This window comes from Sorghum bicolor, chromosome 2, assembly GCF_000003195.3.
Source record: "Sorghum bicolor cultivar BTx623 chromosome 2, Sorghum_bicolor_NCBIv3, whole genome shotgun sequence".
In the NCBI taxonomy this organism is placed as follows: domain Eukaryota; kingdom Viridiplantae; phylum Streptophyta; class Magnoliopsida; order Poales; family Poaceae; genus Sorghum; species Sorghum bicolor.
The window spans coordinates 31,863,195-31,890,474 of record NC_012871.2 but is presented as its reverse complement, the minus strand read 5'-3'; the positions used below and the strand labels follow the sequence as shown (position 1 = coordinate 31,890,474).

At 42.2% G+C, this 27,280-nt stretch overlaps 1 protein-coding gene across 6 annotated transcripts; it reads right to left on the bottom strand.

The window, feature by feature from the left end:
- On the bottom strand, positions 20,178 to 25,956 carry LOC110433011. 6 transcript variants are annotated; one of them, XM_021454521.1, is made up of 12 exons: positions 25,628 to 25,956; positions 23,808 to 24,223; positions 23,640 to 23,720; positions 23,430 to 23,546; positions 23,083 to 23,341; positions 22,789 to 22,960; positions 22,596 to 22,688; positions 22,415 to 22,516; positions 21,904 to 22,308; positions 21,006 to 21,104; positions 20,641 to 20,919; positions 20,178 to 20,372 (listed from the first exon to the last, which is right to left on the bottom strand). In XM_021454521.1, exons 6-12 carry the CDS (start codon positions 22,864 to 22,866, stop codon positions 20,355 to 20,357), a joined length of 1,074 nt encoding a protein of 357 aa, XP_021310196.1. In that variant the 5' UTR covers positions 22,867 to 22,960; positions 23,083 to 23,341; positions 23,430 to 23,546; positions 23,640 to 23,720; positions 23,808 to 24,223; positions 25,628 to 25,956; the 3' UTR covers positions 20,178 to 20,354. The 6 variants fall into 6 exon arrangements, 5 of the variants coding, with proteins under 5 accessions (XP_021310196.1, XP_021310193.1, XP_021310194.1 ...); XM_021454518.1 differs by having other exon boundaries at positions 20,182 to 20,372; positions 22,789 to 22,995; XM_021454519.1 differs by having other exon boundaries at positions 20,182 to 20,372; positions 22,789 to 22,995; positions 23,083 to 23,327.

Sequence of the window (27,280 nt, the reverse complement as noted above, 5' to 3'; positions counted from 1 at the left end):
ACACACAAGCCATACGCAGTAGAGCGAATTCACTCATACTCCATCCATACCACGTTTGTATTCACCCCTGTACAAGCACTTAGGTGCAAAATAATACAAACTCTCCCCCCCCCCGCTGGACGTAGGGCCTTCTCTTGCCCGAACCAGGATAAATCTTTGTGTCTTTTTGCATCACCATCTGGAAAAGGGAGCACGCATACAAATATACTCAATGGTGTGACCCCCCGGGGGAAAACACTGACAGGTCTGTTTGGAGATAGTGCTAATATTGATGCAAGATAGGTGCACGGTTTGCATGGAACATACCAAATGCTTGGAAATCAATCTGGATGCAATTGATGGAACCCTAGATGACGTGTGTCATACAAAATCTTGCTTTGGTCTATTTGGAGATAGTGTTAGTTTCGGTGCAAGATAGGTGCAAGGTTTTGCACATAATGCAACATAGGCTAAGAAACCCTTTTGGATGCACCCTACTTCTAGGTAAAAGGCTCAAGTGAAAGCTCAGTTTGATCTATTTGGAGATAGTGCTAATCTTGATGCAAGATAGATGCCCAGTCTGCATGGAGCGTACCATTTGCTTAGAAATTAATTTGGACACACCCGATAGAACTCCTTGATGACGTGTGTCATATGGAATCTCGCTTTTGTGTGCTTAGAGGCAGTATTAGTTTTGGTGCAAGATATGTGCATAGTTTGCGCCTAATGCACCAAAGTATAAGAAACCATTTTGGAAGCACCTGTTTAGAGATAGTGCTAATCTTGATGCAAGATAGATGCACAGTTTGCATGGAACATACGATATGCTCAAAAATCAATTAGGACACACCTGATATAACTCCTTGATGATGTGTATCATATGGAATCTTGCTTCGGTTCATTTAGAGATAGTGTTAGTTTTGGTAGAAGATATGTGCACGGTTTACGCCTAATGCACCATAGGCTAAGAAACCATTTTAGACGCACACGATGGTACTCGTAGTTGAAGAGGCTCAAGTGGAGGCTCGATTTGGTCTGTTCGGATATAGTGCTAATCTTGCTGCAAGATAGTTGCACAGTTTGCATCCAACGTACCGTATGTTAAGAAATTAGTTTGGACGCACCCAATGGAACTCCTAGATGACGTGTGTCATATGGAATCTCGGTTCGGTCTGTTTGGAGACAATGTTAGTTTCCGTGCAAGATAGGAGCATAGTTTGTGCCTAATACACCATAGTCTAAGAAACCATTTTTGACACACATGTTTGTACTCCTAGATGAAGAGGCTCAAGTGGAAGCTCGGTTCGGTCTGTTTGGAGATAGTTCTAATTTTGATGCAAGATAGGTGCACGGTTTGCATGAAACATACCATATGCTTGGATATCAATTTGGATGCACCCGATGGAACTCCTTGATGACGTGTGTCATATGGAATCTTGCTTTGGTCTGTTTATAAACATTGTTAGTTTCGGTGCAAGATAGGTGCATAGTTTGCGCCTAATGCACCATAGTCTAAGAAACCATTTTGGACGCACTATTTAGTGCTACTGGGTGAAGAGGCTCAAGTGGAAGCTTGGTTCGGTCAGTTTGGAGATAGTGCTAATTCTTATGCAAGGTAGGCACATGGTTTGCATGGAACATACCATATGGTTGGAAATCAATTTGGATGCACCCGATGGAACTCCTTGATGACGTGTGTTATATGGAATCTCGCTTCGATCCATTTGGAGATATTGTTATTTTCGATGCAAGATAGGTGGACAGTTTGAACTTAATGCACCATAGTCTAAGAAACTATTTTGGACGCACTTGTTGGTACTCCTAGGTGAAGGGGCTCAAGTGGATGCTCGGTTCGGACTGTTTGGAGATAGTGCTAATCTTTATGCAAGATAGGTGCACGGTTTGCATGGAACATACGAAATGCTTGGAAATCGATCTGGACGCACATGATGGAACTCCTAGATGACGTGTGTCATACAAAATCTTGCTTTGGTCTGTTTGGAAACAATGTTAGTTTCGGTGCAAGATAGGTGCAAGGTTTGCACATAATGCAGCATAGGCTAAGAAACCATTTTGGACGCACCCGATGGTACTCATAGGTAAAGGGCTCAAGTGAAAGCTCGGTTTGGTCTATTTGGAGATAGTGCTAATCTTGATGCAAGATAGATGCATGGTCTGCATGGAACGTACCATATGCTTAGAAATTAATTTGGACATACCCGATAGAACTCCTTGATGACGTGTGTCATATGGAATATCGCTTTGGTGTGCTTAGAGACAGTATTAGTTTCGGTGCAAAATATGTGCACGGTTTGCGCCTAATGCACCAAAGTCTAAGAAACCATTTTGGAAGCACCTGTTGGTACTCCTAGGTGAAGAGGCTCAAGTGGAGGCTTGGTTCGGTCTGTTTAGAGATAGTGCTAATCTTGATGCAAGATAGGTGCATGATTTGTATGGAACATACCATATGCTCAGAAATCAATTTGGACGCACCAGATGGAACTGCTAGATGACATATGTCATATGGAATCTCGCTTCGGTCCGTTTACAGACAGTGTTAGTTTCGGTGCAAGATAGGTGCACAGTTTGCACCTAATGCACCATAGGATCAGAAACCATTATGGACGCACCCGATGGTACTCCTAGGTCAAGGGGCTCAAGTGAAAGCTCAGTTTGGTCTATTGGAGATAGTGCTAATCTTGATGCAAGATAGATGCATGGTTTGCATTGAATATACGATATGCTCAGAAATCAATTAGGATGCACCTGATATAACTCCTTGATGATGTGTGTCATATGGAATCTTGCTTCGGTTCGTTTAGAGAGAGTGTTAGTTTTGGTAGAAGATATGTGCACGGTTTACGCCTAATGCAACATAGGCTAAGAAACCATTTTAGACGCACCCGATGGTACTCGTAGTTGAAGAGGCTCAAGTGGAGGCTCGATTTGGTCTGTTCATATATAGTGCTAATCTTGATGCAAGATAGTTGCACAGTTTGCATGCAATGTACAATATGTTAAGAAATCAATTTGGACGCACCCAATAGAACTCCTAGATGACGTGTGTCATATGGAATCTCGCTTCGGTCTATTTGGAGACAATGTTAGTTTCGGTGCAAGATAGGTGCATAGTTTGTGCCTAATGCACCATAGACTAAGAAACCATTTTTGACGCACCTGTTTGTACTCATAGATGAAGAGGCTCAAGTGGAAGCTCGGTTCGGTCTGTTTGGAGATAGTGCTAATCTTGATGCAAGATAGGTGCACGGTTTGCATGGAACATACCATAGCATGGAAATCAATTTGGATGCACCCGATCGATCTCCTCGATGATGTGTGTCATATGGAATCTCGCTTTGGTCTATTTAGATGCTGTGTTAGTTTCGGTGCAAGATATGTGCATGGTTTCCGACTAATGCACCATAGTCTAAGAAACCATTTTGGAAGCATCTGTTGGTACCTTAGTGAAGAGGCTCAAGTGGAAGCTCCGTTGGATCTGTTTGGAGATAGTGCTAATCTTGATGCAAGATAGGTGCATGATTTGCAAGGAACATACCATATGCTTAGAAATCAATTTGGACGCACCCAATGGAACTCCTAGATGACGTGTGTCATATGGAATCTTGCTTTGGTCTATTTGTAGACATTGTACGTTTTAGTGCAAGATAGGAGCACAGTTTGCGCCTAATGCACTATAGTCTAAGAAACCATTTTGGACGAACTATTTGGTACTCTTGGGTGAAGAGGCTCAAGTGGAAGCTTGGTTCGGTCAGTTTGAGATAGTGCTAATCCTTATGCAAGGTAGGTGCATGCTTTGCATGGAACATACCATATGCATGGAAATCAATTTGGATGCACCCGATGGAACTCCTTGACGACGTGTGTCATATGGAATCTCGTTTCGGTCCATTTGGAGACATTGTTAGTTTCGGTGCAAGATAGGTGCACAGTTTGCACCTAATGCACCATAGTCTAAGAAACCATTTTGGACGCACTTGTTGGTACTCCTAGGTGAAGGGGCTCAAGTGGATGCTCGGTTCGGTTTGTTTGGAGATAGTGCTAATCTTGATGAAAGATAGGTGCACGGTTTACATGGAACATACCAAATGCTTGGAAATCAATCTAGACGCACATGATGGAACTTCTAGATGACGTGTGTCATACAAAATCTTGCTTTGGTCTGTTTGGAGACAGTGTTAGTTTCGGAGCAAGATAGGTGCAAGGCTTGCACATAATGCCGCATAGGCTAAGAAACCATTTTGGACGCACCCGATGGTACTCCTAGGTAAAAGGCTCAAGTGAAAGCCCGGTTTGGTCTATTTGGAGATAGTGCTAATCTTGATGCAAGATAGATGCACCGTCTACATGGAACGTACCATTTGCTTAGAAATTTATTTGGACACACCCGATAGAACTCCTTGATGACGTGTGTCATATGGAATCTCACTTTGGTGTGCTTAGAGATAGTATCAGTTTCGGTGCAAGATATGTGCACGGCTTGCGCCTAATGCACCAAAATCTAAGAAACCATTTTGGAAGCACCTGTTGGTACTCCTAGGTGAAGAGGCTCAAGTGGAGGTTTGGTTCGTTCTGTTTAGGGATAGTGATAGTCTTGATGGAAGATAGGTGCACGATTTGCATGGAACATACCATATGTTTGGAAATAAATTTGGATGCACCCGATGGAACTCCTTGATGACGTGTGTCATTTGGAATCTTGCTTCGGTTCGTTTAGAGATAGTGTTAGTTTTGGTAGAAGATATGTGCACGGTTTACGCCTAATGCACCAAAGGCTAAGAAACCATTTTAGAAGCACACGATGGTACTCGTAGTTGAAGAGGCTCAAGTGGAGGCTCGATTTGGTCTGTTCGTATATAGTGCTAATCTTGATGCAAGATAGTTGCATAGTTTGCATGCAACGTATCATATGTTAAGAAATCAATTTGGACGCACATAATGGAATCTCGCTTCGGTCTGTTTTGAGACAATGTTAGTTTCGGTGCAAGATAGGTGCATAGTTTGTGCGTAATGCGAAACCATTTTGACGCACCTCTTTGCACTCCTAGATAAAGAGGCTCAAGTGGAAGCTCGGTTCCTTCTGTTTGGAGATAGTTCTAATCTTGATGCAAGATAGGTGCACGGTTTGCATGAAACATACCATATGCTTGGAAATCAATTTCGATGCACCCGATGGAACTCCTAGATGACGTGTGTCATATGGAATCTCGCTTTGGTCTATTTAGAAGCAGTGTTAGTTTCGGTGCAAGATATGTGCATGGTTTGCGCCTAATGCACCATTGTCTAAGAAACCATTTTGGAAGCACCTGTTGGTACTTTAGTGAAGAGGCTGAAGTGGAAGCTCCATTTGATCTGTTTGGAGATAGTGCAAATCTTGATGCAAGATAGGTGCATGATTTGCAAGGAACATACCATATGCTTAGAAATCAATTTGGACGCACCTAATGGAACTCCAAGATGACGTGTGTCATATGGAATCTTGCTTCGGTCCGTTTGTAGACATTGTAAGTTTTAGTGCAAGATAGGTGCACAGTTTGCGCCTAATGCACTATAGTCTAAGAAACCATTTTGGACGCACTATTTGGTACTCTTGGGTGAAGAGGCTCAAGTGGAAGCTTGGTTCGGTCAGTTTGGAGACAGTGCTAATCCTTTTGCAAGGTAGGTGCAAGCTTTGCATGGAACATACCATATGCATGGAAATCAATTTGGATGCACCCGATGGAACTCCTATGACGTATGGAATCTCGTTTCGGTCCATTTGGAGACATTGTTAGTTTCGGTGCAAGATAGGTGCACAGTTTGCACCTAATGCACCATAGTCTAAGAAACCATTTTGGACGCACTTGTTGGTACTCCTAGGTGAAGGGGATCAAGTGGATGCTCGGTTCGGTCTGTTTAGAGATAGTGCTAATCTTGATGAAAGATAGGTGCACGATTTGCATGGAACATACCATATGCTTGGAAATCAATTTGGATGCACCCGATGGAACTCCTTGATGACGTGTGTCATACAAAATCTTGCTTTGGTCTATTTGGAGACAGTGTTAGTTTCGGAGCAAGATAGGTGCAAGGTTTGCACATAATGCAACATAGGCTAAGAAACCATTTTGGACGCACCTGATGCTACTCCTAGGTAAAAGGCTCAAGTGAAAGCTTGGTTTGGTCTATTTGGAGATAGTGCTAATCTTGATGCAAGATAGATGCACGGTCTGCATGGAACGTACCATTTGCTTAGAAATTGATTTGGACACACCCGATAGAACTCCTTGATGACGTGTGTCTTATGGAATCTCGCTTTGGTGTGCGTAGAGATAGTATTAGTTTCGGTGCAAGATATGTGCACGGTTTGCGCCTAATGCACCAAAGTCTAAGAAACCATTTTGGAAGCACCTGTTGGTACTCCTAGGTGAAGAGGCTCAAGTGGAGGCTCGGTTCGGTCTGTTTAGAGATAGTGCTAGTCTTGATGGAAGATAGGTGCACGATTTGCATGGAACATACCATATGCTTGGAAATCAATTTGGATGTACCCGATGGAACTCCTTGATGACGTGTGTCATTTGGAATCACGATTCGGTCCATTTGGAGACATTGTTAGTTTCGGTGCAAGACTGCACAGTTTGCACCTAATGCACCATAGTCTAAGAAACCATTTTGGACGCACTTGTTGATACTCCTAGGTGAAGGGGCTCAAGTGGATGCTCGGTAAGGTCTGTTTGGAGATAGTGCCAATCTTGATGCAAGATAGATGCATGGTTTGCATGGAACATACGATATGCTTAGAAATCAATTAGGACGTACCTGATATAACTCCTTGATGATTTGTATCATATGGAATCTTGCTTCGGTTCGTTTAGAGATAGTGTTAGTTTTGGTAGAAGATATGTGCACGGTTTACGCCTAATGCACCAAAGGCTAAGAAACCATTTTAGACGCACCCGACGGTACTTGTAGTTGAAGAGGCTCAAGTGGAGGCTCGATTTGGTCTGTTCGTATATAGTGCTAATCTTGATGCAAGATAGTTGCATAGTTTGCATGCAACGTACCATATGTTAAGAAATCAATTTGGACGCACATAATGGAACTCCTAGATGACGTGTGTCATATGGAATCTTGCTTCGGTCTGTTTAGAGACAATGTTAGTTTCGGTGCAAGATAAGTGCATAGTTTGTGCGTAATGCACCATAGTCTAAGAAACCATTTTGACGCACCTGTTTGTACTCCTAAATAAAGAGGCTCAAGTGGAAGCTCGGTTCGGTCTGTTTGTAGATAGTGCTAATCTTGATGCACCATATGCTTGGAAATCAATTTCGATGCACCCGATGGAACTCCTAGATGACGTGTGTCATATGGAATCTCGCTTTGGTCTATTTAGAAGCAGTGTTAGTTTCGGTGCAAGATATGTGCATGGTTTGCGCCTAATGCACCATAGTCTAAGAAACCATTTTGGAAGCACCTGTTGGTACTTTATTGAAGAGGCTCAAGTGGAAGCTCTGTTTGATCTGTTTAGAGATAGTGCTAATCTTGATGCAAGATAGGTGCATGATTTGCAAGGAACATACCATATGCTTAGAAATTAATTTGGACGCACCCAATGGAACTCCTAGATGACGTGTGTCATATGGAATCTTGCTTCGGTCCGTTTGTAGACATTGTAAGTTTTAGTGCAAGATAGGTGCACAGTTTGCGCCTAATGCACTATAGTCTAAGATACCATTTTGGACGCACTATTTGGTACTCTTGGGTGAAGAGGCTCAAGTGGAAGCTCGGTTCGGTCAGTTTGGAGATAGTGCTAATCCTTATGCAAGGTAGGTGCATGCTTTGCATGGAACATACCATATGTATGGAAATCAATTTGGATGCACCCGATGGAACTCCTTGACGACGTGTGTCATATGGAATCTCGTTTCGGTCCATTTGGAGACATTGTTAGTTTCGGTGCAAGATATGTGCACAGTTTGCACCTAATGCACCGTAGTCTAAGAAACCATTTTGAACGCACATGTTGGTACACCTAGGTGAAGGGGCTCAAGTGGATGCTCAGTTCGGTCTGTTTGGAGATAGTGCTAATTTTGATGAAAGATAGGTGCACAGTTTGCATGGAACATACCAAAAGCTTGGAAATCAATCTAGACGCACATGATGTGTGTCATACAAAATCTTGCTTTGGTCTGTTTGGAGACAGTGTTACTTTCGGAGCAAAATAGGTGCAAGGTTTGCACATAATGCAGCATAGGCTAAGAAACCATTTTGGACGCACCCGATGGTACTCCTAGGTAAAAGGCTCAAGTGAAAGCTCGGTTTGGTCTATTTGGAGATAGTGCTAATCTTGATGCAAGATAGATGCACGGTCTGCATGGAACATACCATTTGCTTAGAAACTGATTTGGACACACCCAATAGAACTCCTTGATGACGTGTGTCATATGGAATCTCGCTTTGGTGTGCTTAGAGATAGTATTAGTTTTGGTGCAAGATAGGTGCACAATTTGCACCTAATGCACCATAGTCTAAGAAACCATTTTGGACGCACTTGTTGGTACTCCAAGGTGAAGGGGATCAAGTGGAAGCTCGGTTCGGTCTGTTTGGAGATAGTGCTAATCTTGATGCAAGATAGATGCATGGTTTCCATGGAACATACGACATGCTTAGAAATTAATTAGGACGCACCTGATATAACTCCTTGATGATTTGTATCATATGGAATCTTGCTTCGGTTCGTTTAGATATAGTGTTAGTTTTGGTAGAAGATATGTGCACGGTTTACGCCTAATGCACCATAGGCTAAGAAACCATTTTAGACACACCTGATGGTACTCGAAGTTGAAGAGGCTCAAGTGGAGGCTCGATTTGGTCTGTTCGTATATAGTGCTAATCTTGATGCAAGATAGTTGCACAGTATCATGCAACGTACCATATGTCAATAAATCAATTTGGACGCACATAATGGAACTCCTAGATGACGTATGTCATATGGAATCTTGCTTCGGTCTATTTGGAGACAATGTTAGTTTCGGTGCCAGATAGGTGCATAGTTTGTGCGTAATGCACTATAGTCTAAGAAACCATTTTTGACGCACCTGTTTGTACTCCTAGATGAAGAGGCTCAAGTGGAAGCTCGGTTCGGTTTGTTTGGAGATAGTGCTAATCTTGATGCAAGATAGGTGCACGGTTTGCATGGAACATACCATATGCTTGGAAATCAATTTCGATGCACCCGATGGAACTCCTTGATGAAGTGTGTCATATGGAATCTCGCTTTGGTGTATTTAGAAGCAGTGTTAGTTTCGGTGCAAGATATGTACATGGTTTGCGCCTAATGCACCATAGTCTATGAAACCATTTTGGAAGCACCTGTTGGTACTTTAGTGAAGAGGCTCAAGTGGAAGCTCCGTTTGATCTGTTTGGAGATAGTGCTAATCTTGATGCAAGATAGGTGCATGATTTGCAAGGAACATAGCATATGCTTAGAAATCAATTTGGACGCACCCAATGGAACTCCTAGACGACGTGTGTCATATGGAATCTTGCTTCGGTCCGTTTGTAGACATATTAAGTTTTAGTGCAAGATAGGTGCACAGTTTGCGCCTAATGCAGGACGCACTATTTGGTACTCTTGGGTGAAGAGGCTCAAGTGGAAGCTTGGTTCGGTCAGTTTGGAGATAGTGCTAATCCTTATGCACGGTTGGTGCATGCTTTGCATGGAACATACCATATGCATGGAAATCAATTTGGATGCACCCGATGCAACTCCTTGACGACGTGTGTCATATGGTATCTTGTTTCGGTCCATTTGGAGACATTGTAAGTTTCGGTGCAAGATAGGTGTATAGTTTCCACCTAATGCACCATAGTCTAAGAAACCAATTTGGACGCACTTGTTGGTACTCCTAGGTGAAGGGGCTCAAGTGGATGCTCGGTTCGGTCTGTTTGGAGATAGTGCTAATCTTGATGAAAGATAGGTGCACGGTTTGCATGGAACATACCAAATGCTTGGAAATCAATCTGGACGCACATGATGGAACTTCTAGATGACGTGTGTAATACAAAATCTTGCTTTGGTCTGTTTGGAGACAGTGTTAGTTTCGGAGCAAGATAGGTGTAAGGTTTGCACATAATGCAGCATAGGCTAAGAAACCATTTTGGACGCACCCGATGGTACTCCTAGGTAAAAGGCTCAAGTTAAAGCTCAGTTTGGTCTATTTGGAGATAGTGCTAATCTTGATGCAAGATAGATACACGGTCTGCATGGAACGTACCATTTGCTTAGAAATTGATTTGGACACACCCGATAGAACTCCTTGATGACGTGTGTCATATGGAATCTCGCTTTCGTGTGCTTAGACATAGTATTAGTTTTGGTGCAAGATATATGCATGGTTTGCGCCTAATGCACCAAAGTCTAAGAAACCATTTTGGAAGCACCTGTTGGTACTCCTAGGTGAAGAGGCTCAAGTGGAGGCTCGGTTCAATATGTTTAGAGATAGTGCTAGTCTTGATGGAAGATAGGTGCACGATTTGCATGGAACATACCATATGCTTGGAAATCAATTTGGATGCACCCGATGGAACTCCTTGATGACGTGTGTCATTTGGAATCTCACTTCGGTCCATTTGGAGACATTGTTAGTTTCAGTGCAAGATAGGTGCACAGTTTGCACCTAATGCATCATAGTCTAAGAAACCATTTTGGACGCACTTGTTGGTACTCCTAGGTGAAGGGGCTCAAGTGGATGCTCGGTTCGGTCTGTTTGAAGATAGTGTTAATCTTGATGCAAGATAGATGCATGGTTTGCAAGGAACATATGATATGCTTAGAAATCAATTTGGACGCACCTGAGATAACTTCTTGATGATTTGTGTCATATGGAATCTTGCTTCGGTTCGTTTAGAGACTGTTAGTTTTGGTAGAAGATATGTGCACGGTTTATGCCTAATGCACCATAGGCTAAGAAACAATTTTAGACGCACCCGATGGTACTTGTAGTTGAAGAGGCTCAAGTGGAGGCTCGATTTGGTCTGTTCGTATATAGTGCTAATCTTGATGCAAGATAGTTGCACAGTTTGCATGCAACGTACCCTATGTTAAGAAATCAATTTGGACGCACATAATGGAACTCCTAGATGACGTGTGTCATATGGAATCTCGCTTCGGTCTGTTTGGAGACAATGTTAGTTTCGGTGCAAGATAGGTGCATAGTTTGTGCGTAATGCACCATAGTCTAAGAAACCATTTTGACGCACCTGTTTGTACTCCTAGATAAAGAGGGTCAAGTGGAAGCTCGGTTCGGTCTGTTTGGAGATAGTGCTAATCTTGATGCAAAATAGGTGCACGGTTTGCATGGAACATACCATATGCTTGGAAATCAATTTTGATGCACCCGATGGAACTCCAAGATGACGTGTGTCATATGGAATCTCGCTTTGGTCTATTTAGAAGCAGTGGTAGTTTCGGTGCAAGATATGTGCATGGTTTGCGCCTAATGCACCATAGTCTAAGAAACCATTTTGGAAGCACCTGTTGGTACTTTAGTGAAGAGGCTCAAGTGGAAGCTCTGTTTGATCTGTTTAGAGATAGTGCTAATCTTGATGCAAGATAGGTGCATGATTTGCAAGGAACATACCATATGCTTAGAAATCAATTTGGACGCACCCAATGGAACTCCTAGATGACGTGTGTCATATGGAATCTTGCTTCGGTCCGTTTGTAGACATTGTAAGTTTTAGTGCAAGATAGGTGCACAGTTTGCGCCTAATGCACTATAGTCTAAGAAACCATTTTGGACGCACTATTTGGTACTCTTGGGTGAAGAGGCTCAAGTGGAAGCTTGGTTCGGTCAGTTTGGAGATAGTGCTAATCCTTATGCAAGGTAGGTGCATGCTTTGCATGGAACATACCATATGCTTGGAAATCAATTTGGATGCACCCGATGGAACTCCTTGACGACGTGTGTCATATGGAATCTCGTTTCGGTCCATTTGGAGACATGTTAGTTTCGGTGCAAGATAGGTGCACAGTTTGCACCTAATGCGCCATAGTCTAAGAAACCATTTTAGACGCACCTGTTGGTACTCCTAGGTGAAGGGGCTCAAGTGGATGCTCGGTTCGGTCTGTTTGGAGATAGTGTTAATCTTGATGAAAGATAGGTGCACGGTTTGCATGGAACATACCAAATGCTTGGAAATCAATCTGGACGCACATGATGGAACTCCAAGATGACGTGTGTCATACAAAATCTTGCTTTGGTCTGTTTGGAGACATTATTAGTTTCGGTGCATGATAGGTGCAAGGATTGCACATAATGCAGCAAAGGCTAAGGAACCATTTGGGACGCACCCGATGGTACTCCTAGGTAAAAGGCTCAAGTGAAAGCTCGGTTTGGTCTATTTTGAGATAGTGCTAATCTTGATGCAAGATAGATGCACGGTCTACATGGAACGTACCATTTGCTTTGAAATTGATTTGGACACACCCGATAGAACTCTTTGATGACGTGCGTCATATGGAATCTTGCTTTGGTGTGCTTAGAGATAGTATTAGTTTCGGTGCAAGATATGTGCACGGTTTGCGCCTAATGCACCAAAGTCTAAGAAACCATTTTGGAAGCACCTATTGGTACTCCTAGGTGAAGAGGCTCAAGTGGAGGCTCGGTTCGGTCTGTTTAGAGATAGTGCTAGTCTTGATGGAAGATAGGTGCACGATTTGCATGGAACATACCATATGCTTGGAAATCAATTTGGATACACCCGATGGAACTCCTTGATGACGTGTGTCATTTGGAATCTCGCTTCGGTCCATTTGGAGACATTGTTAGTTTCGGTGCAAGATAGGTGCACGGTTTGCACCTAATGCACCATAGTCTAAGAAACCATTTTGGACGCACTTGTTGGTACTCCTATGTGAAGGGGCTCAAGTGGATGCTCGGTTCGGTCTGTTTGGAGATAGTGTTAATCTTGATGCAAGATAGATGCATGGTTTGCATGGAACATATGATATGCTTAGAAATCAATTAGGACGCACCTGGTATAACTTCTTGATGATTTGTGTCATATGGAATCTTGCTTCTGTTTGTTTAGAGACAGTGTTAGTTTTGGTAGAAGATATGTGCACGGTTTACGCATAATGCACCATAGCCTAAGAAACCATTTTAGACGCACCCGATCGTACTCGTAGTTGAAGAGGCTAAAGTGGTGGCTCGATTTGGTCTATTCGGATATAGTGCTAATCTTGATGCAAGATAGTTGCAGAGTTTGCATGCAACGTACCATATGTTAAGAAATCAATTTGGACGCACCCAATGGAACTCCTAGATGACGTGTGTCATATGGAATCTCGCTTCTGTCTGTTTGGAGATAATGTTAGTTACGGTGCAAAATAGGTGCATAGTTTGTGCCTAATGCACCATACTCTAAGAAACCATTTTTGACACACCTGTTTATACTCCTAGATGAAGAGGCTCAAGTGAAAGCTCGGTTCGTCTATTTCGAGATAGTGCTAATATTGATGCAAGATAGGTGCAGGGTTTGCATGGAACATACCATTTGCATGGAAATTAATTTGGATGCACCCGATGGAACTCCTTGATGACGTGTGTCATATGGAATCTCACTTTGGTCTGTTTAGAAATACTGTTAGTTTCGGTGCAAGATATGTGCATGGTTTGCGCCTAATGCACCATAGTCTAAGAAACCATTTTGGAAGCACCTGTTGGTACTTCGTGAGGAGGCTCAATTGAAAGCTCGGTTTGATATGTTTGGAGATAGTGCTAATCTTGATGCAAGATAGGTGCATGATTTGCAAGGAACATACCATATGCTTAGAAATCAATTTGGACGCACCCAATGTAACTCCTAGATGATGTGTGTCATATGGAATCTTGCTTCGGTCCGTTTGTAGACATTGTAAGTTTTAGTGCAAGATAGGTGCACAGTTTGCGTCTAATGCACTATAGTCTAAGAAACCATTTTGGACGCACTATTTGGTACTCTTGGGTGAAGAGGCTCAAGTGGAAGCTTGGTTCGGTCAGTTTGGAGATAGTGCTAATCCTTATGTAAGGTAGGTGCATGCTTTGCATGGAACATACCATATGCTTGGAAATCAATTTGGATGCACCCGATGGAACTCCTTGACGACGTGTGTCATATGGAATCTCGTTTCGGTCCATTTGGAGACATGTTAGTTTCGGTGCAAGATAGGTGCACAGTTTGCACCTAATGCGCCATAGTCTAAGAAACCATTTTAGACGCACTTGTTGGTACTCCTAGGTGAAGGGGCTCAAGTGGATGCTCGGTTCGGTCTGTTTGGAGATAGTGCTAATCTTGATGAAAGATAGGTGCACGGTTTGCATGGAACATACCAAATGCTTGGAAATCAATCTGGACGCACATGATGGAACTCCTAGATGACGTGTGTCATACAAAATCTTGCTTTGGTCTGTTTGGAGACATTATTAGTTTCGGTGCAAGATAGGTGCAAGGTTTGCACATAATGCAGCATAGGCTAAGAAACCATTTTGGACGCACCCGATGGTACTCCTAGGTAAAAGGCTCAAGTGAAAGCTCGGTTTGGTCTATTTGGAGATAGTGCTAATCTTGATGCAAGATAGATGCACGGTCTGCATGGAACGTACCATTTGCTTAGAAATTGATTTGGACACACCCGATAGAACTCTTTGATGACGTGCGTCATATGGAATCTTGCTTTGGTGTGCTTAGAGATAGTATTAGTTTCGGTGCAAGATACGTGCACGGTTTGCGCCTAATGCACCAAAGTCTAAGAAACCATTTTGGAAGCACCTATTGGTACTCCCAGGTGAAGAGGCTCAAGTGGAGGCTCGGTTCGGTCTGTTTAGAGATAGTGCTAGTCTTGATGGAAGATAGGTGCACGATTTGCATGGAACATACCATATGCTTGGAAATCAATTTGGATACACCCGATGGAACTCCTTGATGACGTGTGTCATTTGGAATCTCGCTTCGGTCCATTTGGAGACATTGTTAGTTTCGGTGCAAGATAGGTGCACAGTTTGCACCTAATGCACCATAGTCTAAGAAACCATTTTGGACGCACTTGTTGATACTCCTATGTGAAGGGGCTCAAGTGGATGCTCGGTTCGGTCTGTTTGGAGATAGTGTTAATCTTGATGCAAGATAGATGCATGGTTTGCATGGAACATATGATATGCTTAGAAATCAATTAGGACGCACCTGATATAACTTCTTGATGATTTGTGTCATATGGAATCTTGCTTCGGTTTGTTTAGAGACAGTGTTAGTTTTGGTAGAAGATATGTGCACGGTTTACGCATAATGCACCATAGCCTAAGAAACCATTTTAGACGCACCCGATGGTACTCGTAGTTGAAGAGGCTAAAGTGGTGGCTCGATTTGGTCTATTCGGATATAGTGCTAATCTTGATGCAAGATAGTTGCAGAGTTTGCATGCAACGTACCATATGTTAAGAAATCAATTTGGACGCACCCAATGGAACTCCTAGATGACGTGTGTCATATGGAATCTCGCTTCTGTCTGTTTGGAGATAATGTTAGTTACGGTGCAAAATAGGTGCATAGTTTGTGCCTAATGCACCATACTCTAAGAAACCATTTTTGACACACCTGTTTATACTCCTAGATGAAGAGGCTCAAGTGAAAGCTCGGTTCGTCTATTTCGAGATAGTGCTAATATTGATGCAAGATAGGTGCAGGGTTTGCATGGAACATACCATTTGCATGGAAATTAATTTGGATGCACCCGATGGAACTCCTTGATGACGTGTGTCATATGGAATCTCACTTTGGTCTGTTTAGAAATAGTGTTAGTTTCGGTGCAAGATATGTGCATGGTTTGCGCCTAATGCACCATAGTCTAAGAAACCATTTTGGAAGCACCTGTTGGTACTTCGGTGAGGAGGCTCAATTGAAAGCTCGGTTTGATATGTTTGGAGATAGTGCTAATCTTGATGCAAGATAGGTGCATGATTTGCAGGGAACATAGCATATGCATAGAAATCAATTTGGATGCACCCAATGGAACTCCTAGATGACGTGTGTCATATGGATTCTTGCTTCGGTCCGTTTGTAGACATTGTAAGTTTTAGTGCAAGATAAGTGCACAGTTTGCGCCTAATGCACCATAGTCTAAGAAACCATTTTGGATGCACTATTTGGTACTCTTGGGTGAAGAGGCTCAAGTGGAAACTTGATTCGGTCAGTTTGGAGATAGTGCTAATCCTTATGCAAGGTAGGTGCATGGTTTGCATGGAACATACCATATGCATGGAAATCAATTTGGATGCACCCGATGGAACTCCTTGACGACGTGTGTCATATGGAATCTCGCTTCGGTCCATTTGGAGACATTGTTAGTTTCGGTGCAAGATAGGTGCACAGTTTGCACCTAATGCACCATAGTCTAAGAAACCATTTTGGACCACTTGTTGGTACTTCTAGGTGAAGGGGCTCAAGTGGATGCTCGGTTCGGTCTGTTTAGAGATAGTGCTAATCTTGATGCAAGATAGGTGCACGGTTTGCATAGAACATACTATTTTCTTGGAAATCAATTTGGATGCACCCGATAGAACTCCTTGATGTCGTGTGTCATATGGAATCTCATTTTGGTATGTTTAGAATTCGTGTTAGTTTCGGTGCAAGATATGTGCATGGTTTGCCCGTAATGCAGCATAGTCTAAGAAGCCATTTTGGAAGCACCTGTTGGTTATCCTAGGTGAAGGGTCTCAAGTGGATGCTCGGTTCGGTCTGTTTAGAGATAGTGCTAATCTTGATGTAAGATAGGTGCACGGTTTGAATGGAACATACCATATGCTTGGAAATCAATTTGGATGCACCCAATGGAACTCCTTCACGATGTGTGTCATATGGAATCTCGCTTCGGTCCATTTGGAGATAATGTTAGTTTCAGTGCAATATAGGTGCATAGTTTGTGCCTAATGCACCATAGTCTAAGAAACCATTTTTGCACACCTGTTTGTACTCCTAGAAGAAGAGGCTCACGTGGAAGCTCGGTTTGATCTGTTTGGAGATAGTGCTAATCTTGATGCAAGATAAGTGCATGATTTGCAAGGAACATACCATATGCTTGGAAATCAATTTGGATGCACCCGATGGAACTCCATGATGACGTGTGTCATATGGCATCTCGCTTTGGTCCATTTGGAGACATTGTTAGTTTCGGTGCAAGATAGGTGCACAGTTTGCACCTAATGCACCATAGTCTAAGAAAACATTTTGGACGCACTTGTTGGTACTCCTAGGTGAAGTGGCTCAAGTGGATGCTCGGTTCAGTCGTTTATAGATAGTGCTAATCTTGATGCAAGATAGGTGCACGGTTTGCAAGGAACATACCATATGCTTGGAAATCAATTGGGATGCATCAGATGGAACTCCTTGACGACGTGTGTCATATGGAATCTCGCTTCGGTCCATTTGGAGACAATGTTAGTTTCGGTGCAAGATAGGTGCATAGTTTGTGCTTAATGCACCATAGTCGAAGAAACCATTTGTGACTCTCCTGTTTGTAGTCTTAGATGAAGAGGCTCAAGTGGAAGCTCGGTTCGGTCTTTTTGGAGATAGTGCTAATCTTGAAGCAAGATAGGTGCCCGGTTTGTATGGAACATACCATTTGCTTGGAAATCAATTTGGATGCACCCGATGGAACTCCTTGATGACGTGTGTCATGTAATCTCACTTTGGTCTGTTTAGAAATAGTGTTAGTTTTGGTGCAAGATATGTGCATGGTTTGCGCCTAATGCACCATAGTCTAAGAAACCATTTTGGAAGCACCTGTTGGTACTTTGGTGAAGAGGCTCAAGTGGAAGCTCGGTTTGATATGTTTGGAGATAGTGCTAATCTTGATGCAAGATAGGTGCATGATTTGCAAGGAACATAGCATATGCTTAGAAATCAATTTGGACGCACCCAATGGAACTCCTAGATGACGTGTGTCATATGGAATCTCGCTTCGGTCCATTTGGAGACAATGTTAGTTTCGGTGCAAGATAGGTCCATAGTTTGTGCCTATTGCACCATAGTCTAAGAAACCATTTTTGACACACCTGTTTGTACACCAAGATGAAGAGGCTCAAGTGGAAGCTCGGTTCGGTCTGTTTGGAGATAGTGCTAATCTTGATGCAAGATAGGTGCACGGTTTGCATTGAACATACTATTTGCTTGGAAATAAATTTGGATGCACCCGATGGAACTCCTTGATGATGTGTGTCATATGTAATCTCACTTTGGTCTGTTTAGAAATAATGTTAGTTTTGGTGCAAGATATGTGCATGATTTGCGCCTAATGCACCATAGTCTAAGAAACCATTTTGGAAGCACCTGTTGGTACTTCGGTGAAGAGCCTCCAGTGGAAACTCGGTTTGATATGTTTGGAGATAGTGCTAATCTTGATGCCGGATAGGTGCATGATTTGCATGGAACATAGTATATGCTTAGAAATCAATTTGGACGCACCCAATGGAACTCCTAGATGACGTGTGTCATATGGAATCTTGCTTCGGTCCGTTTGTAGACATTGTAAGTTTTAGTGCAAGATAGGTGCACAGTTTGTGCCTAATGTACCATAGTCTATGAAACCATTTTGGATTTACTATTTGGTACTCTTGGGTGAAGAGGCTCAAGTGCAAGCTTGATACGGTCAGTTTAGAGATAGTGCTAATCCTTATGCAAGGTAGGTGCATGGTTTGCATGGAACATACCATATGCTTGGAAATCATTTTGGATGCACCTGATGGAACTTCTTGATGATGTGTGTCATATGGAATCTTGCTTTGGTTTATTTAGAGACAATGTTAGTTTCGGTGCAAGATAGGTGCATAGTTTGTGCTTAATGCACCATAGTCGAAGAAAACATTTTTGACACATCTGTGTGTACTCCTAGATGAAGAGGCTCAAGTGGAAGCTCGGTTCGGTCTATTTGGAGATAGTGCTAATCTTGAAGCAAGATAGGTGCCCGGTTTGCATGGAACATACCATTTGCTTGGAAATCAATTTGGATGCACCCGATGGAACTCCTTGATGACGTGTGTCATATCGAATCTCACTTTGGTCTGTTTAGAAATACTGTTAGTTTCGGTGCAAGATATGTGCATGGTTTGCGCCTAATGCACCATAGTCTAAGAAACCATTTTGGAAGCACCTGTTGGTACTTTGGTGAAGAGGCTCAAGTGGAAGCTCGGTTTGATATGTTTGGAGATAGTGCTAACACTACAAGGTTTCCCCCATGATGCAACAGCCTAAAAGTGTTGCAATAGGCCAAAAAGTGTTGCAATAGACAAAATTGCAACACAAAAAAATGGTTGGGAGGTGTTGCCACTGTTACGGTAGCAATAGGATTGTGCAACACATTATTTTGGTGTTGCCATAGACTTTTCTCTATTGCAACACAAGAGAGTGTTCTGGCAACACCATGAAGTGTTGTGAGCAATAATACAGACAACCACCATGGGTGTTGCAATAATAACTATTGCAGCACACTAGGTGTTGCCAAAGATATTTGTTGCCACATATGGAAAGAGTAGCAATAGGTACACTAGCAACGATGATGAGTGTTGCCATAGACCCTATTGCTACACATCAATAGCATTGCGATAGATGGACCTCCTATTGCTTCAGTATCTCTGTGGTTGCTATAGGTAGACTCTCTATTGCCACAATAGATATTTGGTTGCTACAGGTGGTTTCCCTATTGCAACACTTATATATGTGGTTGCTATAGGGAGAACCCTCTATTGCCATGAGAAATGTTTTGGTTGCTAAAGGTGGCTTCTCTATTGCCACACTTGTCTATGTGGTTGCTATAGTTGAAACCCTTTATTGCCACGACAAATGTTTTGGTTGCTAGAGGTGGTCTCTATATTGCCACACAAAGTATTGTGGTTGCTATTGGTAGAACCATCTATTGCGACAATTGTTTTGGTTGCTATAGGTGTAACTCTATTACCACACCCACTATTTTATTGGTATGAGGTTTTTGCCACACCATTTGTTTGTTGCTATAGCATATATTGCATCATCAAATTATTATGCCAATAGCCCATATTGTAATGCTTTGTTTAGTAGCTACAAACAGTAATTGCACGCCGAACAATATAAGATGTATGAAATATTTAGACATCCATTAAACCTAGTCTGTTCATACAAATAATTAATGAAACCAAAACCATCCAATGTCAAACTTAGTAGATAACACATCCACAAATGAAACACATAATGTATCCAACACAAATCACTATCTAGTTTGATCACATCAAAATGTAATGAGCTATGGAGCACTGCAACAATGGTATGGTTGCCTTGATGTTGATCATCCCATCAATTGTGCGCTCCATTCAAACTCCATCTTGCTCCTAAAATGAATCATTAACAATTAGTATATGTATCAGGTAAACTAAAATTGTATTATTTTGGCAACAACAGTTTGGAGTTGACAAAGCAAGCAATTTATAATCTTAAACTAAAGACTAGCAGGTTTGCAGAATTATTCAAAAGTAAAGTGTCCCCTGTAAAGGCTATATGTCAAACCTACAAGTCAATTAGGTATATACAAAAAAAATACTCAGTGACACAAATCTGATCCAAGAATATTCCTAGGTAGTGGAGTGACAAAAAAATCACCTGCACACTGCCTGCTTGTTCTTTCCTTTTGCCAAATGCTCGTTTCTTAGCCGCATCATCCTTCAATGCTTTTGTATTAGTATAAGAAACTGCTAGATTCCCTCCTTTGTTTTGGGCTGTTTTTGACTTATTCACAGCACTCCTAGTTGTGCGAGTATTAGCAGTAGTTGCAGGTGTTGTAGATGCAAGTTGTGTTTCCAGTGTGCTGCTAGTACGACCGGTAGTTATCCCTGTAGCATCTGTGAGTTGTGTTTGCAGCAGGCTGCTATGTGGGTTATCCTGCGAATCAATAGATGGAGGGAAAATTAGGCCCATACTATGGACTATAACATACAACATTAAACTCTCATCAATCCTTGAACTACCTGTTGATGTGATATTTCTTCATTTTCTCTTGTTGTTACATTTCCTTCAAACATGTTTGTTTCTGCACCAAGCTCGGCAATTTCTCCCTCTTTGTCACCCTACATTTAAAGTTTGATCAGAAAAAACATGTTTGAGTTTGGAAGTACAAAAATGATGTTTACACATTTAAATTTCAGATATGCATATTGTCTACACCAAAACAACACCTTTAGTAAGAACTTAACTACTATAAGCAAGGTTTGTAGCCAGTTATCTTAGAAAGAATTTTATGTTAGCTACAACTTTATCATTATCATCTAAATAGGATTCCATAGCTAAAGGGATTAAACAACACAAACAAGGCATCCCTGTCCAGATTTGGAGAGAATCTGCCACCCAAATTTGAACAGCTATAACTATAGCTCTAGACCACCAAAAGTAGTGATCCAAAACAATTTAGAAAGCTTATGAAAAAACTTATAATTATTATACTATCACTGAAGCATGATCCCATGTTTAAATAAGGCAAACAAGATAATTATTCAGGTCTGTCCAGAGGGCATGCAAAACCTGATAGCCAATTTGTAAAATCTGCAACTCCTAAACCATCAGTCCTATGGTCATGAAATTTTAGCACAATCAAGATAATGAAGTTGTCTACAAGTTTTGTATTTACCATGATCACTGAAAACATCATTTATAGCACCAAAATAATTGCATAACAAAAAACTGTAGATGCAGCCATTTCAGCATAAACATCTAGAGTTTTTCACTAATTTAGTTAACCGGGAGCACACACATAGGATATATTCAAAGATTAACCACTCTTATCCTAGGTCAGCAATATATTCAAGTTAAAGTAAGCAAGGAGCAACACATTACTTGGTATGGCACGTTAAGATTTTACACTAATATTACCTGTGGTAATGATGTTTGTCCTTGTATTGCTTGCATCATCGACATAAACTCTTGCTTAAGTGCTTCTCTATCAGCCTCCCTTGCCTTCTCCATTTCTTCTATCTGACGCCTATGTTCTTCCCTTTTGGCTTGCCTTTCAGCCTCTTGAGTTTCAATTCGTTCTTGTAGCTTTGCAAACGCCTCCATCAGTGTCGCATCTTGACGGACACGGAACTGGTATTCCTCAGACAGTAGCTGCCTTCTAGTTGGGTACTTTGCCATGTATCCATTAGCATGGATCTTAGTTGATTTGTAGTTTGTTGTTTCCTTGTAGGCTACCTGGAAAATATGGTTTTGCTCCACGTCTGAGATGATGTTTATATCTCCATTTGTTTCCCTCTCTGAAAGTTTGTTGCTTGCATTATCCTAACAAAGAGATGATAATAAAAGTAGTTAATTGAAAAATAAATTGTAGGAATTCACTTTGTATTGTATCACTTAATAAGGATTGTACAAACTGCTATATACTCACATAGACATCCCTAGATTCTTGGCTTGTCCAGTCCCCATTCTTAGTGTGTGTCATCATAAAAAGGTCCAAATCATTTGGCTCATCACCAGTTAGTGGATACCTCTAGTGTGGAAAGAATGTAACAAATTAGTGACATTTCATCATGTAAGGAAGCATGTACATGTGCTTTTGAAGTTATTACCTTCTCATAGCTTAACTGAGAAAAAGACTTTGATCCGGTCACATGGTTTATCTTTTTATTGTGCCGATTACGAGAATTCTTGTTGCTAATCCTCTACACACGGAGTTATTTTTAAAAATATAGTGAATTTGTCAAAACATATCCTTTATTTTAGCAGGTACAATTGGCAAGAATAAAATAAATGTCATCAAACCTGAAATTCTTCGCTACCAAAATACATCACCAGATAGTGCCATTCAACAATGTCCAACTCTTCTAGCTTGTGTCTCATTCTCTTATCATCGGTGGTGTATGCCCTGTACGTAGCACTTAATGTTGATCGCCATCCTTTGTAACGCTCATTTGCGATGGTCCATATTTTTTTCCTGTTTTCCTCATTATTCTCAAGGTCCCACTTATTCTGTTGAGCAAAAAAAATATAAATACTAGGCCACTTCTTAAATAATTTGGTAAATGTGTAAGCAACCGAAAACAAATCAGAACTTACCATAATATTAGATGCTATTGACTTTTTAACATCTTCGTGGATATCTCTCCATGTTCTCACTCCAATGAGTGGTGCTTTTTTCCTTGTAAACAATACTATTTCATCAATAAATGTGCGTGTGTTCTAACCTGAAACTCCTCCAATTCTAGATAATTCAACTTTAAGCTTCTGACTGCCCTGCTTGGATCTCTTGTGGGAGGCTGCCAATCCTTTTAGGGTACCTCGTGCCTTCCTCTTTTGGGAGTCTTGTCAATGGAAACTATATACAATGCAAGAGGTTAAACAAAATTGTTTACTAGGGACAACTGAACTAATCTCAAAATAAAAGCACAATAAGCATTACTTACTATTTCCCTGTGTTTTCTCACGTCGAGCATGAGAGGGTAGGTTCAGAGGTGGTGTTGGATTGCTATCTTCACTTGAATTTAGTAAATCAATCTGATTCCTATAGTTGTCATATGCACCTGCAAACAATAGGTCACATGTGTAAGATATAAATGGATTGCAAAGGACTGATTATTGTTTGGTTGACAGTTTAGGAAAAATTGTTATATTACTAATATCATCAAGTTGTCCTTGCACTCTTAACCATTCTTTGTAAGTCTTGACTGTGTCTTCCCTGTATACATCTTCAAATTCTACAAAAACCATGTTGATATTAGTGATGTGGCCATTGCAATATATTATAATATAACCATTTAGAATAGGCCAGCAACATAACTTACCCATGTATTTTCTGTCTTTATGCATATTGTTAAGCCAGACCTTGTAATCATCAATTGACTCATCTATGGAATCTTCACTAATTGATGCCATTCTTGGCAATTTAATTGGTGTTATCTCCACATTTCGCTCTGTTATTTGATCCCTTGACAATACTAATCTGACCTCCCTTTCCTCCCCATTACTTGATAACATTGCATTTGCATCTTCACAATATTCGATCTCGTTTAGTGTTGCTACAGTGTTACCACATCTCCTCTTATAGTACAAGTAGTCCCTGGCACCATACCCTAGATTTGATTTCATTGTTATTAAGTTACCAAACGTGATCGAATCCTTGTCTATTGTATACTGAGCAAAATCTTGTCCCCCCAGTGCCCCCTTGCAAGTGAAAGACATAGTCCATGTTTGTTCTGAGCTGTCACATAATATAATGAGAAACACATAAGCATAGGTGATAAAATAATATTTTAAGAAGGAACAACTTGACAATGGCAAACGATAATGTGTCCTTCATTATGTGCCATAAACGCATCCACACATATTAAGGTAGTCAGATGTGTCCTTCATTGCTAATGTAATGACGATTTTATGATGATCATGAATAGCCAATTTTCAAGTTGCCTTCACTATATTGATTAACCTGTCGAATTCTAACTGATTGTGATGTAGCATATAACAAGACATTGTTTCATTGCAAGTATCATCACCCAAAAAAGTCCTCGAAAACAAAAGTATCTGAACCTACCACTATGTTCAAATAGATATGACCAATTAGGCTAGAAAGAGTTAATCGATGGCAGCTGCAGCAGTAATATAAATCATGCTAGTAGTAGGACAGGCACATAGGGACCAATGCCACCAGACATGGGACAAATAAGAATGCAACTAAATATATCATTTACTTTCTCGGTGGCTGTAGCTTGCCAAGACACAGCACTGCAAGCGCTAAAATTTAGTAATGGTTTTGTTCCATGCTTTAAAATGCTCAAAGAACATTAAGATCAACCTTTTTAACTAGAAAATCTAGGAAAACATTATACACCACTCATCTGTTGTGGGGTCAATCTATCATACAGCTTCATATTCCTTGAAAAGCCTTAAAAAATAATTTCATATTTAATGGATGCAAACTTATGCAGCTAAAGTAGATTTTGAAATATATATATATGTAAGCTGCAATCGGTTCCCATATTTCATTACTTGCATTCTGATTATTTAAACAGTTGTTCCTATTTGTTCAACTACTAGATTTGGCATTGCTGGTAAAATCTGAAGAGCACAATAGAAATACCATCGGGTAGTTCTCGAGTACCTCTTCATCCTAAAGTTGTGATTCCTACTCTGGCATTATCAGAGACCACATCAAATAGCTTTTCTAGCTTCTCTGTAAAGAGCAACTACTCTGCTATTGTACTAGTTCTCATTTGAATGGTACTCTTCTATTAACTTTAAACATTTGTGTACTCAGTTTGCTCTAAATAATTTATGCACTCAGTATGGGATCTAGGTTGATCGAAGCATGGGTTTAATATACAACTAAACGATGCAATCAGATATGGATAGCAAATGAAGTGACCAAATATACATCTCTACCTCACCCTGCCTATTAGCAATGATACGCCGGCCAACACAATGAACGGGACCAAATATACACCTGTACCTCACCCTGCCGTATCAATGATACACCGACCAACACCATGAACGGTGCGGCAAAGCCATGCAATGTTTCTAGTCTCTTTCTAAAACAAATTCAGAATGATATGATCTACCAGCAGGTGTGTTTGGGGAGGGAAGGGGAGGGGATATTTTGTGCTCTTACCTGTCGTCAGTCTGAGAGGAACGCCGGCGGCTTTCTGTTCCTTGGCTAGAGTCACCTCCATCTTCATCGCCAGATGGTGTCTCCGTCCTGGACGAAGGTGTCCGAAAAAGCGACATGGTCGCCTTGGGTCTGGACATCGTGGAGGCAGGTGCCCGCAACGATGCAGGTGTGGGCGTGTTGCACGCAGGTGCCGTCGCTGCTGTAGTTGTGGGCATCGACGACGATGCAGGTGTCCGTGTTGCCGCTCTCGCCGGTCCCTCCGGAGGGGTCGCCATCTTCTCCCTGTTGGTCGAAGCCCTAACTGGCGCCTGGCGGCTGCAACTATCTGCTCTCCTACACGATTACTTTAGATAGAATTACGGTGGGAGATGAATGGTCAAGTAACGTGGGGAGGGAAAAACGTGGGACCAGTTGTCGGTGTTTTCCCCCGGGGGGTCACACCAACGAGTAAATTAGTATGCGTGCTCCCTTTCCCGGATGGTGATGCAAGAAGACACAGAGATTTATCCTGGTTCGGGCAAGAGAAGGCCCTACGTCCAGCGGGGGGGAGAGAGTTTGTATTATCTTGCACCTAAGTGCTTGTACAGGGGCGAATACAAGCGTGGTATGAAGTGTGGAGCTCTACTACGTATGAGCGTGGTCTTGTGTCCTGATCCTCTTCTGATCTATTCCTGAGTCTCTCCTTTTATAGCTCCAAGGAGAGACCCAGGGTACATGCGTAGATGTTAGAGTAGGGGTCGATAGCCGCATGGAGCGCTGACCTACTCGAGGCTTCCGTACGACATGGCCTCGAGCCGTCCCATCTTGATAGCCCGGTGATGATTACACGTGCTCCTGCGTTCTGCCCTGCCCGCCGCCTCGCGCTGGTTCTGAGGTCGCACGCTTGTACGGTATGGCGGCAGATCCGGCGGGGTAGTTGTGGTGTTGTCAGTCGACGCCCAACTCGTCCTTAGGAAGGGTCCCTGTTCGGTCGAGGGTCGGACGCCGTGTAATTTGCTGATATCCGGAGCGCTGACCTTGGGTGTCTCGAGGGGGTCCCGATTAGACGTTCCATCCTTGTTTCCTGCGTCCTGACACGCCCTGGGTCGTTCGGTGGGAAGGCTGCAAAAAGAACGATGGGACAGAAGCCTGTTCCCTATCACGCCTCTCGTGACCCGTGTGTTAGGTGGGGAAGCGTCAGGTGCATTAAATGCCCTGGCTCTCGTGCGCGCATCAGGCGGCGGACAGTGTCCTTGCGCTCGACGCCTCTCGGTTCGCTCGAGCCCGCTTCCGTATTCGACGGCTGTTGTCGCTCGAGCCCTGACCGATTCGCTCGACGCTATTTCCGTCTTCGAGGCCGCGGCCGTCGATTGCCGCGCGTGTGTACGGATGGTCTCGTTATACGCATTGGTGAGGGTACCCCTTGTTGATACCCTCGACAGTAGCCCCCGAGTCTTCATTCGAGCGCTGGCGCTCGAGTGGAGACTTTCGTTTTTACGGTCGAGCTTCCACGGGGGCGCGCGAGCGACCCCGTGGGGGTAGCCCCCGAGCCCTCGAGGGAGTATTTAACTCCTTCGAGGGTTATTTTGCCAAATTTGCAGAAACGCTGTCAACACCCGTGGTGGAAGGTTCTGTTCGGCTTTGCCTTGCGTGGAGGTTTCGACGTACTCTCGA